The following is a 13406-nucleotide window of genomic DNA, read 5'->3' as shown; positions in this document are numbered from 1 at the left end:
AAACCGGACATATATAAAACCAATTACTGATGCAAAAAGAATTGTACTTTAAATGACCCAAAGAATGCCTAAACCCTTTAATCTTTCATTTCAAAGAGTAAGTTGAGGCGATCACAGGATGCAATTTATCTAAAATTATGGCAGATCTGAGAAGATAAATTCAGAAAGATCTAATATTTACACAGCTTCTAACAAGAACAGTGTAGGTCTTCCCCCAAACATGCTAGCTGGTAGAGCTCCTGAACAGACTAAACATGGGCAACAGTTGTCACTGTGGGTGTTCTGCCAACACAAGTGTAAAGTTGTCATCAGAAATGAACACGTGGCTTCGAGTGGCTTACAGAAATCCAACAAATCTGCGTCCTGGACTCTGCACAAGCCAACTCTTCTCAGGATGACCTGGACTCCTTCCCATTAGTACGATGATCAGCTAAAGCCATCCTCTACAAGGAGGGAAGGAAAATCAAAGTTTATGTCAGGGAAAAAAGACAACTGCCCAGAGTCCAAGTTCATAGATAACAATGTGTAAATATCAGCCATCCTAAGTCAATTGTGATATCTCACACTGTGATTTATTGCTTTTTAAATCAACATCCAGAGCATTTAGGCCCAATTTCACGTAAGGTAAATGGAAATAAAAATAGACCAAGTAAAACGACAAGAAAAAATGCTTTACCAGGGGATGTTAAATGGGCTATTTCAATAAGATATATAAATCATGCTATGTGGTTAAATAAAATACCTTGATAAGAGCAAAAAATAGTAGTCTTCCTCAGAAACCTTTGTACCCTGCATACCTTTCTCTCTTTTCCAGAGGTACTGTCAAGGGCACTGAAAATCACCAGAACTTCCCTAGATAATATAAAAATCCAGTCACTTCAGAGGTATGTTCTTTCTTTCTCTTTCCCCAATTATCATCTTGCTCACCTCCTGCCCAGACAGAAGCTTTCTACTCACTGTATTTCAGACAGACCAGTGAAGATGTGTTATTTTCCCTTTTAGTGAATAATCATTTCATGTTTGGATGCAATAATATGCTTCTAAATTCTAAGTGCAAGTGCCTGAAATTTAATCTTTATAACAAAGGCTCAGCATTTTATATTGTTAACAGAGAGGAACAAATTAACAACCAAACCAGGTTCTCTAAAGGCAAGAAATAAAAGTCTAAACCTAGGATTTTCAATGTGATAGTCTCAGAATTTCAATGAAAAATTACCCACCAAAATTTCCCCACCAGAAAGAAATGTTTATCAGACCTATTAACTATGACACTGTAAGAGAATTTCCAATAAAACAAACAACTTTTATTTGCACACCACAGTAAACCAAAAAGTCTAGCTTCCAGTCCTGATATTTTTCAAATTAAAATATACCATTAAAAACATCAAATAGGGACTTCCCTGGTGGCGCAGTGGTTAAGAATCCGCCTGCCAAGTCAGGGGACATGGGTTGGAGCCCTGTTCCGGGAAGATCCCACATGCCGTGGAGCAACAAAGCCCATGTGCCACAACTACTGAGCCTGCGCTCTAGAGCCCGTGAGCCACAACTACTGAGCCCACGTGCCACAACTACTGAAGCCCGTGCGCCTAGAGCCTGTGCTCTGCAACAAGAGAAGCCACCACAATGAGAAGCCCGAGCACTACAATGAAGAGTAGCCCCTGCTCGCTGCAACTAGAGAAAGCCCGTGCCCAGCAACAAAGACCCAGTGCAGCCAAAAAATAAATTAATTAAAAAATAGAAAAAAATTAAAAAAAACACATCAAACAAGGGGTCACTGATTACAGCCAAGTAGGTGGGGCTGGAGATGAGATGAATCTATTCAGAGTAATCTAGGGTGGCATGATTTGGTTACCTATTTTTCAGTCAGTATTTCTTTTCTCCCAGTGTACGGGTCTCTACACAACTGAAAAATCAGATCAGCAGCAATCGACCTGTGCTTTTAAGAAAATGAAATAGAGTACTGTAGATAAGGAAATGTCAGAGAGGGGCTTCCCTGGTGGCGCAGTGGTTGAGAATCCGCCTGCCAATGCAGAGGACACGGGTTCGATCCCTGGTCCGGGAAGATCCCACATGCCCGGAGCAACTGAGCCTGTGCGCCACAACTACTGAGCCTGCGTGCCGCAACTACTGAAGCCCGCGTGCCTAGAGCCCGTGCTCCGCAACAAGAGAAGCCACCGCAATGAGAAGCCCACACACCGCAACGAAGAGTAACCTCCGCTAGCCGCAACTAGAGAAAGCCCGCGTGCAGCAACAAAGACCCAACACAGCCAAAAATAAATAAATAAATTTATTAAAAAAAAAGAAAATGTCAGAGTGCTTTGCACATTTATTTGCATAATGAAACTTTAAAGGAAACAGGATTAAGTCAAATGAGAATATAATAAGCATCTGAAGCAAAGTCTACCTTTTTCAAAAACATATTTGCCATTATTTTAGGAAGCCAAACACACACAAGATGCAATCAACGTTCAAATTGCAAGAAATGGTAAAAACCTTAATGAAATTTTGCTTTTATCCAATCAAACAATGATCACGCTATATCTGAAGAGATAATCATGAGGATTTAGTGATCCATTTACCAAAGGACACTTCCTAAACACTTCACCCATCTTCTCCCTCTAAATTCCAATTGGCAAAATAAAAGATTTTGACAAGATAATCAACTCTACCATCTGTCATTTCAGATCAATGGTTTTCAAGTGGAGATTTTGCACCCCTCCCTCCCAGGACATTTGGTGACATTTTGATTGTCGCAAGTGGGGGTGTGGGGGGAAGACTCAAAATATCAGGCTCAAAATATCAATAGTGCTGAGCTTGAGAAACCCTGTAGTAGATCAAGATTGTATTCCTTTCAAACCTAAATAAATTAGGGACAGATACCCTTAATCTATTTCACTTTAGTTCTTATAAACTAAGTAGCTGCATTATTAGCATACCTACGAATAGTTCAGAAGCAAATACAAAATAGGTTTTCCTTTTGCAAGTGCCAGAGAACATGAAAATCTCTCCTCTGGTTCACGATAAGCTCATCTAAAATCATCTTCCTTTTGTACAATGTCAGAAAGGTCTCTACTCATAAGAAAACTTCATATGTATTTCAACTTATTACAGTATTTAAACATTTTTCTCTTGACACTAAATAAATCAGTAAATAATAGAGCAGTATAGAGTCTGATACAGCCAATATGCAACGAAAATTTGTTTTACTAAAATACACTGGACTGATAAGAATTGGCATTACTAACAGGATATGAACTGCATATAAAATACTTTGAAGGAAATATAATCAAAAGGCGAAAAAATAACCCAGGTGATGGATGAGTCCTCCTTTTCCAACACCCTAAGTTCCATCCTCCTTAAGCAACCTCCTTTTTATCCAAATCCAGATATCCTCAATGGAACAGCAGAAAGGGCTTAGGAGATCTGTAATGGTGTAAAGAAAGAGATAATACATGGAGAGAAAAGTTCCACAGAGAAGAGCCTAAGATAAAGGCATTGGGGACATGGACAATGCTTGCAAAGCATTTAGCATAATGCCTAGCAGGTATCAATACTAAGTACTCAAAAAAAGCTACCTTTTTAAAATTTGTATTTTTAAACAGAGGATCACCTTAGTTCTTAATGGAAAAACAGAACTTTTTTGAGGTGTAAGGAGTAAGGAGGTGTTGAGAAGTACTTGCTTATAACTGAAAACACAAAAACAATTGGCTTTTAAATTTAACTTGAATCACAAATTATTATCCCTGCAAAGACTTAAACATTGGAGATCGGACCTGTCTCCATCCCACTGTATCCCTAGAGGTAACACGCTTTGGTATGTAGCTTTCCAAAACTTTTTCTGTGGATTTACAAATCTCTTTGTCCGTGAAAATATGCATTATTACTATTATGTTGATTTTTCTTGCGTACCTTTCCACAACAATACAAAGATTTATCCTATTCGCTCTAACATTTCAAGTCAGTCTTTCTAAAGAAGCGAGTTCTCAAAGTCAAAAGACCTCCCTTGTTCCCCCCCACCCAAAACCTAAACATTGCTGGATGGTGGGATGTACCTAAATGGGGAAATAAAGCCAAACTCGAGAAATATAGTAGCAAACTTACAGGTTCCCTACCAGAGAAGTGTGTGGCCTAGAGACCCAACGGCTTCGTTCAAGTCATTGTGAATAAAATACCCACCCCCTCGCGCCATCGCAGGCAGTGACTCCCCATCCTTGCATCCCCAAATCTAAGACCTCCCTCTTTTGGAGCGCTGATTGGACGGTCAGCCCGAGGGCTCTCCGTAAGCTGTCCGCCTACTGGCTCCAGATTTGGTCCATCCATTTAACCGCCCAACTGCCGCATCCCCCATTGGAGTCAAACCGCTGCCTCTTGGAGGAGCCCAACCTACCGCGCGCTTCGTGCTCATTGGCTCAGTGAGCCGCTGCTCAGGACGAGAAAGCCCGCCTCCCACATACCGATGGCCCAAGGACCGGTCAGTCGGCAGCTAAAGGCGGACCCAATTGGCCTATTCACTCGCCAGTCAAACTCTTCGGCTGCAAAGCTCCACAGAAACTACGGGGATTAAAACATCCCGCCCCTGTTCTTCCATTGGTTGGGTGGACCTACCGCTCCTCCTTCACTAGCCCCCACCCCGCGGTCCATTCATTTCACACAATAACGGGGCCAACTGGAGTCGGTTCAAGACCTCGTATGCGTAGGCAAGACTGTCCGCCACTTACCCGGGATCGAGACCGATCACACACGCTAACGTCTCCCCTGTTCCTCGGTGGTGAGGCCGGACCACAGGCCGCCGCTGCCGCCGCGTTCTGCGCAACGCCAACCGCCCGCCAAAACGGATCCTTCCCTGCGCCTGCGCGACCAATCCTGGGACTGGACCCTTTCCCCGCCCATTACGCCTGCGCAAAAAGGGGCCCAACTCCCGCCACTACGCAGGCGCCTTAGGTTCGCCGCTGTCTCCTGCCCGCCATTTCACGTGTTCCAAGCGCCAGGCGGAACTTCTTAACGCGCCTGCGTAAACTCGCCATTTTACTACACATGCGCTCAGCAGGCAGTCGCTGCCAAAAACAAAAATTGTTACAGGCTAACTACTTTTCTGATACATAGTATTAATCATGGTTTGCCAGATGAGCTGAACATAAAATTAGTAGCATAGAGAATTAAAAAGTTATCTAGTTACCCTAAGTGCATTCAAACATGAATGATTGGTTGACTAGCCAATCAGACTAGTTAAGAATAATATTACTCGGGAACCCATAGACCCCCCCCCCCCGAGGGGTGGAGACTGCGTAGAACGCCCAAACGGATGACGTTACACAGCACTGCAGTACAAGAGACCAATAGTAGGGGGAAGCAATTTCAAATATCCAATCAGAGCTACTCAGGGGCGGAGTCTACCAATGCTGAAAGCGAGGAGGCGGGATAAAAGAGCGAGGCCGAAGGTAGGCTGGCAGACACGTTCGGTAGATTACTTCTTTCTGCCCGTGGACGCCGCCGAGTAAGCATCGTTGACTTCTCCCCCCCCTCCACTGCCGTCATGTCTAAGTCAGAGGTGAGTAAGATGCTCTTTCTAGCTAAATTTTCTTTCTCGCGCCTTCCTGAGTTCAGTAGGGTTCGGCCTAGTTTGGCTGCTTGCCCCAGCCGGTTCAGCAGTTCTTCGGTCGCTGCCAGGGCCTACCCCTCCCTAAGTTGAGGTCGCCATTTTGTCCTCTTCGCCATGAGGTTGCCGTCCTGCAATCCTTAGTTATCACGCAGGCTCGGTCCACCTTGCAAAACTCTTAAGCACATTCAATCTGTTTTTTACCTTGTCTCAGTGGGCGACTTTCTTAAAGAGCATTTGTAGTCGATATTGGCGATGTACTCCTCCCTCCTAGTCCTTTTGTTGCGCGTGCGTCGAATGGAGTGAGGGACGCATGCGCTCGGCGCTTCTCGGCCCACCCAGCACCCAACATACCGCCTCCCCCAGTGCGGAGAAGCACGTGGCTTGCTGCGACCAGAAGGAACAATAAGTGTTTCGTACGTTGTTATCTAGTTTTAGTTTTGGTTTTTGTAACTGGAAGGTGTTTTGCGTTATAGCCCCACTTACCGCTTTTTTTCCCCCAACTCATAGTCACCCAAAGAGCCCGAACAGCTGCGGAAGCTCTTCATCGGAGGTTTGAGCTTTGAAACAACCGATGAGAGTCTGAGGAGCCATTTTGAGCAGTGGGGAACGCTCACAGATTGTGTGGTAAGACTTGAAAGAGACAAAGGACCGTAGAACTCCTTGATTTCTCTGGCTTAGCTTGCTGTAGTTATCGTCTGAATGCTAATGGGATTATGGTTTTAAGTAAGGTGTGGCTTTAGCTGGTTAAAAATCTCCCAATTGGTAGGTTAACTTTAGATGGTTAGTGGGAAATCGGAGGGCTTCAGACGAAGGGTTGGTAAAAAGTCTCCTATTGCCTTACTTAAGGTAGAAAAGGCAGTAGCTTCTGGGGGCTTACCACGTATTAAACATTAAAGGTAATGAGGGATCCAAACACCAAACGCTCCAGAGGCTTCGGGTTTGTCACATATGCCACTGTGGAGGAGGTGGATGCGGCCATGAATGCAAGGCCACACAAGGTGGATGGAAGAGTGGTGGAACCAAAGAGGGCCGTCTCAAGAGAAGTAAGTGATCCTTTTTTCCCCCTTCCTTTAGTCATTTGGAAGTGTGCCACCAGGGGGACTTAACATTTGGGGGTGTAACAAACTTAAAATTCTTAACTTGTGGATAGGTTTTGTTAATATAAGTTAACTTAAATTTTTTCATGTTAGGATTCGCAAAGACCTGGTGCCCACTTAACTGTGAAGAAGATTTTTGTTGGTGGCATTAAAGAAGACACTGAGGAACATCATCTAAGAGATTATTTTGAACAGTATGGGAAAATTGAAGTGATTGAAATCATGACTGATCGAGGCAGTGGCAAAAAGAGAGGCTTTGCTTTTGTAACCTTTGATGACCATGACTCTGTAGACAAGATTGTCAGTAAGTATCAGGTGGCTGGCATTTGCTAAGGGTTCTGAAATCCATGCTGTATTCTAAATGCTGAGTTGGTGTTTTCTTTATCTTCAAATTTTTTCAGTTCAGAAATACCACACTGTGAATGGCCACAACTGTGAAGTAAGGAAAGCCCTATCTAAGCAAGAGATGGCTAGTGCCTCATCCAGCCAAAGAGGTGAGTTTGTTACTTAATTAAATCTTAAACATAATTTTGAGTAATTCCAATTTGTACAGCCTAACACTTAAAATTTGTCTCTTCAGGTCGAAGTGGTTCTGGAAACTTCGGTGGTGGTCGTGGAGGTGGTTTTGGTGGGAATGACAACTTTGGTCGTGGAGGAAACTTCAGTGGTCGAGGTATGTGTGGTTATAGTTTACTAATAAGAATTAATGGTAAAATTATAATTACTCCCAGATGACTTATCCAAAGTTACATTTTAATCCAGATGTAGTTCCGGCTTCTCACTAACCGGTAGTTAGTCTTGCATACGGAAATAATACACTGATTTAATGCTGTCTAAAATTTAGACTTAAAAGGGGGTGACTTGTATGCGATCCACATACTTCAAACCTGTTTTTTTTTTTTTTTTAATTCTGCTTTTCTCCAGGTGGCTTTGGTGGCAGCCGCGGTGGTGGTGGATATGGTGGCAGTGGGGATGGCTATAACGGATTTGGTAATGATGGTAAGTTTTGTTTGTTTTATTTAAGGAACCACAGATAAAAAGTTTTGGCAACCTTTAGAATAGGCTAATAGAGACTAAAACTCTAGTGCATGATAAGCTCAATTTTGACCTAATAGCATGTTGTGAGCAGGTTTTTAGCTGTCATGCTAGCACAGAATTTGACTGTTGAATACTTTTGTCTTATTGAGAAGAATTGTATTCTTGTAGGTGGTTATGGAGGAGGCGGCCCTGGTTACTCTGGAGGAAGCAGAGGCTATGGAAGTGGTGGACAGGGTTATGGAAACCAGGGCAGTGGCTATGGCGGGAGTGACAGCTATAACAACGGAGGAGGCGGAGGCGGCTTTGGCGGTGGTAGTGGTAGGTATCCAGTGATCCAAGTACTGGTGCAATAGCTAGATTAGCCTTTTAGAGTTTATCCATATGGGGACTTGATGCTTGTGTGTTACGCTGCATGGTACTTTTTTAACGGGCTTGCAATGCTACCTCCTCCTAGCTTTAAGCTGGGGCCGCCTCACTCCCAGTAGATAGATGGATAAGTGGATAGTGGTGTCTTCAATTGGAATTAGATTAGATTCTAGCAGGATTTAGTGTCTTAACTCTTGGGATCTCAGGCACTTAGTTGATGTATCCAGCATGTGTTTGCCGTGCCCCTGGATGGGTAAAGGTCTTCAAGGCAAGAGAATATATCATTTTGCTATACTGTGGTGAGTTGGGTAAATTTTTTTTTAATTATTGGATTATTCAACTGAATGCCTTGCCCATAAAGGATAAAATGCAAAGATAAACATTGGAGCCACCAGTTTTGGGAGCAAGGCAGATCAAGGAACTTTTTTACTTTGAACACCAGAATTTTTCATTTTCCCCGAGTAACAGATAAAGGTCCTCTTTTCCATTCTTAGGAAGCAATTTTGGAGGTGGTGGAAGCTACAATGATTTTGGCAGTTACAACAATCAATCTTCAAATTTTGGACCCATGAAAGGAGGAAACTTTGGAGGCAGAAGTTCTGGCCCCTATGGTGGTGGAGGCCAATACTTTGCCAAACCCCGAAACCAAGGTATGGTGTATATGTGGTATTGGAGGGCTAAACTAGTACTGTTGAGGAAAATATTAGACCTTTAGGCAATGCATGTGCAGGAGAAAAGCTGACAATTTAAAATCTTGAGGAAATTTTAAGTGGTAACTTGTAGTTCAGTTAGGAAAATCATGTGAGCCCAAACTTGTGAATTTGAACTTACACAATACAAATATGAAAGCGCCAAATATAAAAGCATTACCGTTATTATTCATACTTTTAAAGCTTAAGGGAACAAATTTGTTCTTAGGTGGCTATGGTGGTTCCAGCAGCAGCAGTAGCTATGGCAGTGGCAGAAGGTTTTGATTACTGCCAGGTAAGTGAACACCTTTTTTTGTTTCCACTTAATTTTCTTGTAATTGATAATGAACACAGTAACCCTAATGTAGCTGAGCAGTGAAACATAGTTAACATTATAATTACAATAAAATTGTGGATATTAAGTTAATATTCAGATCAGCAAAATTTGTGGGAAACAACTTGCTATTGGATTGTAGCCTTGAGTCTTAATATGTTTAGATTAACAACTTTATTCCATATTGTTCAACAGGAAACAAAGCTTAGCAGGAGAGGAGAGCCAGAGAAGTGACAGGGAAGCTACAGGTTACAACAGATTTGTGAACTCAGCCAAGCACAGTGGTGGCAGGGCCTAGCTGCTACAAAGAAGACATGTTTTAGACAATACTCATGTGTATGGGCAAAAAAACTCGAGGACTGTATTTGTGACTAATTGTATAACAGGTTATTTTAGTTTCTGTTCTGTGGAAAGTGTAAAGCATTCCAACAAAGGGTTTTAATGTAGATTTTTTTTTTTTTTTTTTTTGCACCCATGCTGTTGATTGCTAAATGTAATAGTCTGATCATGACGCTGAATAAATGTGTCTTTTTTTTAAATGTGCTGTGTAAAGTTAGTCTACTCTGAAGCCATTTTGGTAAACTACCCCAACAGTGTGAAGTTAGTATTCCTTCAGGGTGATGCCAGGTTCCATTCAAAATTTATTTACAACCTGCTTTGGTGGAGAAGCTATTGTCTTCCGAAACCTTGGTGTAGTTGAACTGACAGTTACTGCGTTGTGACCTGGAGTTCACCGTGAAAAGGGTCACCCAAGCAAAGTCATGGAGTTTTTTGATTATTAATATGATTGTTGGCACATCCTATGCAATATATCTAAATTGGATTATGGTACCAGATATAGATGGGAATGAAGCTTGTGTATCATCCATTATCATGTGTAATAAATAAACAATTTAATACCCTCTTGAATGGAATGACAACTGTATGGATTTGGGACTGGCAGAGCTTTGGACCTTCCCTACCCGCTACCCCTGATAATGTTGAATGCTTCTATCACAATTCAAGTTCAAAACTCTGCCAGAGAATAGAAACCAGATGCTGGCTAATGCCACCCCATAAATCCACAAATTAGAAGTTTTGGGGAGACCTTTTTAAACTGACCAGTACCAGTAAGGAACTTACTCTTAACACAAAAACAGGTTTACATTAAAGGAAAACTGCAGTTTTTGTTTTGGTTGGGTGGGTCTTTATATAGGTTTATGGATTGACACACTAGTAATTTTCTGTATGGAGATAAAAATTTGTTGATATGGTGAGCCATATTATCTACTTTAATTCATGCTAACTGCAGTTTTCCTTTAAATACGGCACAAGGTGACACAAACATTCTAAAATGTTGATTGTATAGAAAATGATTTCTAAACCTTTATAACAGTTTACTTAATATCTAATTGTTATTTGTACATAGCTTCCTTTGAGCCCTCCCTTTGGTACCCTCAATTTCAGTGCCATTGTACTTAGTAGAATAGAAATTTGTTTATCACTAGGACTGTGTATTCCATCCCATGGGTGTGTTACTTGGAAGTTTGGGGAGGGGGTTGGGTGGGGTTGGGTGGGAGGTGGAGGTGGGTGGGAAAGCGTGGATAATAGTTCCATGGGCTTGATACTGGCTGAGTTTGCAATGGCAGGTGGAACCTTAACTATTGAGGGAGTTTGCAGATACCTCAGGATTCGTGACAATGCCTTTAAAGATCCAGGAGAGATGTTCAGCTACTAGGAACTGCTAGCAAGTATAGCGCGAATGGCTCCGAGGTCAGACACTCTACAGCTGAGAGTAGACACTTGTGGTATGTGGAGTACAGATAAGCCAGGGGCAGGCCACGGCACGCTCCATGAAAGCTAGGAGGGAGTGAAGTTTCAGTGACCATCGCAAGGAAGGAGGGAGACAAGAGTAAGGCACACCTGACTCTTAGACCTAGCAGTCAGAACCAGGAGAAAAGGTTTTATTGCTATGCTGGTAGGTAAGAACAGATTTTACTTACATCCATATAGCTCTCTAAAATCCAGCTTTCTCTCATATTTTCTTTAATATATATTGAGCCAAAACTAGTCCAGTTAAGCTGAACTTGGTTTTTCTGGAAATGAATTGCTTTAAGTTGACACCCTATTCTTGGTGGCTCCCAACTGAAGGAAGTGAGCACTTTAATTACTTGTATAGTGATACATTCTTACCCTTTAATTTCTCTATTTCCTATCTTTTGACCTATTAACTTAAAACAATGGCTCAAAGTAATGTATTAGAATCTTCCCCAGAATGCTGGTGGGAGGGTGGGTGGACCATTAGTGGGAGGTGGGAGGGTTTAGCCTGAGATGGAACTTGGCTCTGAGAAAAGCTAGTTCTAAAGGCTGTTTACTTTTCTAGGGAGGAGTGTGCTACCACAGGCTTAGCAACTCTTAACAAACAAAATTCCAGTTCAAGCTCATGGCCAAAAGGTAGGTGTTTATATAGTAACAGTGCTTAGTATTCCTACAGTAAAACGGCAAGCTGTGCCTCAGAACTAAAAAAGTAAGATCTCGTAATTTGTTTTCTATTATCTGATCTGACAGACTGTAGCCAGCAAAAAGCTATTAAAACAATGGGATTCTCAGTAAAGAGAGTGGATATAATTGTAGCATCTTTCAGCTACTTATGTATATACTTTTTTCTTTTTTGCAGGACCATCCTTATGAGGACCTTTATCTGAGCCACTGTGCACTTCATTTTCACTGCCATGCAGTAGTCATTAGCTGCTGTGCAGCTTGAATTAATCATTCAATTTTGTGAATGGATTTTTTAAAAATAAAATGCATTTAACTTGGTTTTGGTTCTTGTTTTCTATGTGTTCTTCATGATGTTTATGGTAAATAATTTGAGATAGTGCATGTTCTTTACTAGATCAAGTTTGAGAACGGGAAATGCAGGAGTTAATGGTAAACCAGAAGAATTTTACCCTCATTCATTACCAGTGTTTTTCCCTGTAGTCACTGTAAGCTGTTGAAAGAAAACTGCGTTATAAATGCTTTAAGCACAGCCGTGTGTTAATTCAGATGGAGGAAGTACTGGGTTTGTTGGAAGTGATTCTAATACTATGTATTACTATTTTTTAAAGTTTGTCCCATCAGCATCCATGGTTTAGTGAAATCAGAGAAACTGGTTTTCTTTGGCTACAGGAGTAAATCTCGACCCAGTTGGAAGTGAGCTGTTCGCTACTGCTCCTCTTGAACAGGTCCTTTTTGTAGCTCTCTTGGCAAGGGAAAATCAAGTTGTAGTAAAGGCCGGCAGATGCTGTTGAATTTGAGTCTCTTCTGGGAACTGCGCTTATCTGTTCAGTTCCTGAGGGGCATAGTGGATCTCATCTTGGGTGAATAAATATTTAATTGGTCAGTTATTTCAGGCTTCAAAAATATTGAGCCGAGGGTAAGAAGGTAAAGGAAGTTCTTTACCTTCTCAAAGGTAATGAACCTAAAAATATTTTAAAGCAATAGTTGAACTCTAGGAAATGTTTATATTTTTTCTACCATCCTCAGGAAAGGTCATCATCTAGCCTCAGTTTCCATCCTTGATAAAAGGGAATGAAGTGTGTGAATCCATAGGTCAGTTATCTTACTACCAGAATTACAAGTAAGAATCTCCATTTACTGAATGAGGCTTCTCTGATTGATACAACAATGGTTTGGAGGGATAGGACAACTGAGGCTACCAGTTTGCTGAAAAGTAAATTCCCTAGCTTTTAAATGAGAACCTGTAGGAAGATAAATACCTTCTTCAAATTCTTGTGACCACCCTTCCCGTCTTTGGCCTTAGTTACTGTTAAATATGTGTATCTGAGGGTCTTCCCCGCTACGGTGTACTCCGTGAGAAGTGTCTCCTGTTCACTACCTCCAATGCCTAGAACGATACCTAAGCTTATTGGATGCCTAGTAAATATTGGTTGAATGAATGTTTAAATTTGCCTGTGAATTAACCATCTTTGTGAGTTTGGTTAGAATGAAAAACTTCATTCTGATAGCCCTTAAGCAAACTAATCAAATTGAACAACTAATCTCACTACTTGACAACTAATCTCATTACTACTTGATCCCACATGTTCAGGTTTTTGAGAAAGTTGACAGATTGGACTGTCTTCAGATCTGTTAGGAATAGGAAGCTTTCATTCCCTAGAGACCACTTTTTTTCTGAATCTGTAGGCATGAAGATTCCACTTCGATCACTTCTGTCTGCTTTTTTGTCTCACGACTGTAATGAATATCAAAACTTGGAAGTATGGTTTCTGTATTGAAATGGAACTAGTAAAATTGAATAA

General features: G+C 41.5%; 2 protein-coding genes across 8 annotated transcripts in view; one reads left to right on the top strand and one right to left on the bottom strand.

Moving 5' to 3' along the window:
- Window positions 1-5889, bottom strand: part of CBX5 (chromobox 5) — a 36411-nt gene extending 30522 nt beyond the window's left edge. Inside the window, exon 1 of one of the 2 annotated variants that reach the window (XM_082420501.1) lies at window positions 5801-5889. The gene's annotated coding sequence lies outside the window, so the exon portion shown is untranslated. Of the gene's footprint in view, window positions 1-4718; window positions 4882-5800 lie in introns of those variants that run through there. The other variant, XM_082420498.1, reaches the window with a different exon arrangement.
- Window positions 5397-11922, top strand: HNRNPA1 (heterogeneous nuclear ribonucleoprotein A1). Of its 6 annotated transcripts, XR_014252476.1 has the most exons (12): window positions 5397-5548; window positions 6107-6223; window positions 6496-6642; window positions 6790-7000; window positions 7098-7190; window positions 7277-7369; window positions 7621-7695; window positions 7903-8052; window positions 8595-8750; window positions 9019-9084; window positions 11486-11556; window positions 11780-11922. XR_014252476.1 is itself a non-coding variant. In XM_082420492.1 (11 exons), exons 1-10 carry the CDS (start codon window positions 5534-5536, stop codon window positions 9072-9074), a joined length of 1113 nt encoding a protein of 370 aa, XP_082276618.1. In that variant the 5' UTR covers window positions 5397-5533; the 3' UTR covers window positions 9075-9084; window positions 11780-11922. The 6 variants fall into 6 exon arrangements, 4 of the variants coding, with proteins under 4 accessions (XP_082276618.1, XP_082276617.1, XP_082276620.1 ...); XM_082420492.1 differs by lacking the exon at window positions 11486-11556; XR_014252477.1 differs by lacking the exon at window positions 7903-8052 and having other exon boundaries at window positions 5398-5548.
- The last annotated feature ends 1484 nt before the right edge of the window (window positions 11923-13406 follow it).

Source organism: Balaenoptera physalus, assembly GCF_965194825.1.
Source record: "Balaenoptera physalus genome assembly, chromosome: 13".
Lineage (NCBI taxonomy): Eukaryota > Metazoa > Chordata > Mammalia > Artiodactyla > Balaenopteridae > Balaenoptera > Balaenoptera physalus.
The sequence above is the reverse complement of the archived record's forward strand: the minus strand, read 5'-3'. Positions and strand labels throughout refer to the sequence as shown.

Excerpts from the sequence above, each read along its gene's own strand:
- HNRNPA1 (XM_082420492.1), top strand. Across the intron at positions 6,643-6,789 it reads AGAGGGCCGTCTCAAGAGAA|GATTCGCAAAGACCTGGTGC; the intron begins GTAAGTGATCCT and ends TTTTCATGTTAG. Across the intron at positions 8,751-9,018 it reads TGCCAAACCCCGAAACCAAG|GTGGCTATGGTGGTTCCAGC; the intron begins GTATGGTGTATA and ends ATTTGTTCTTAG.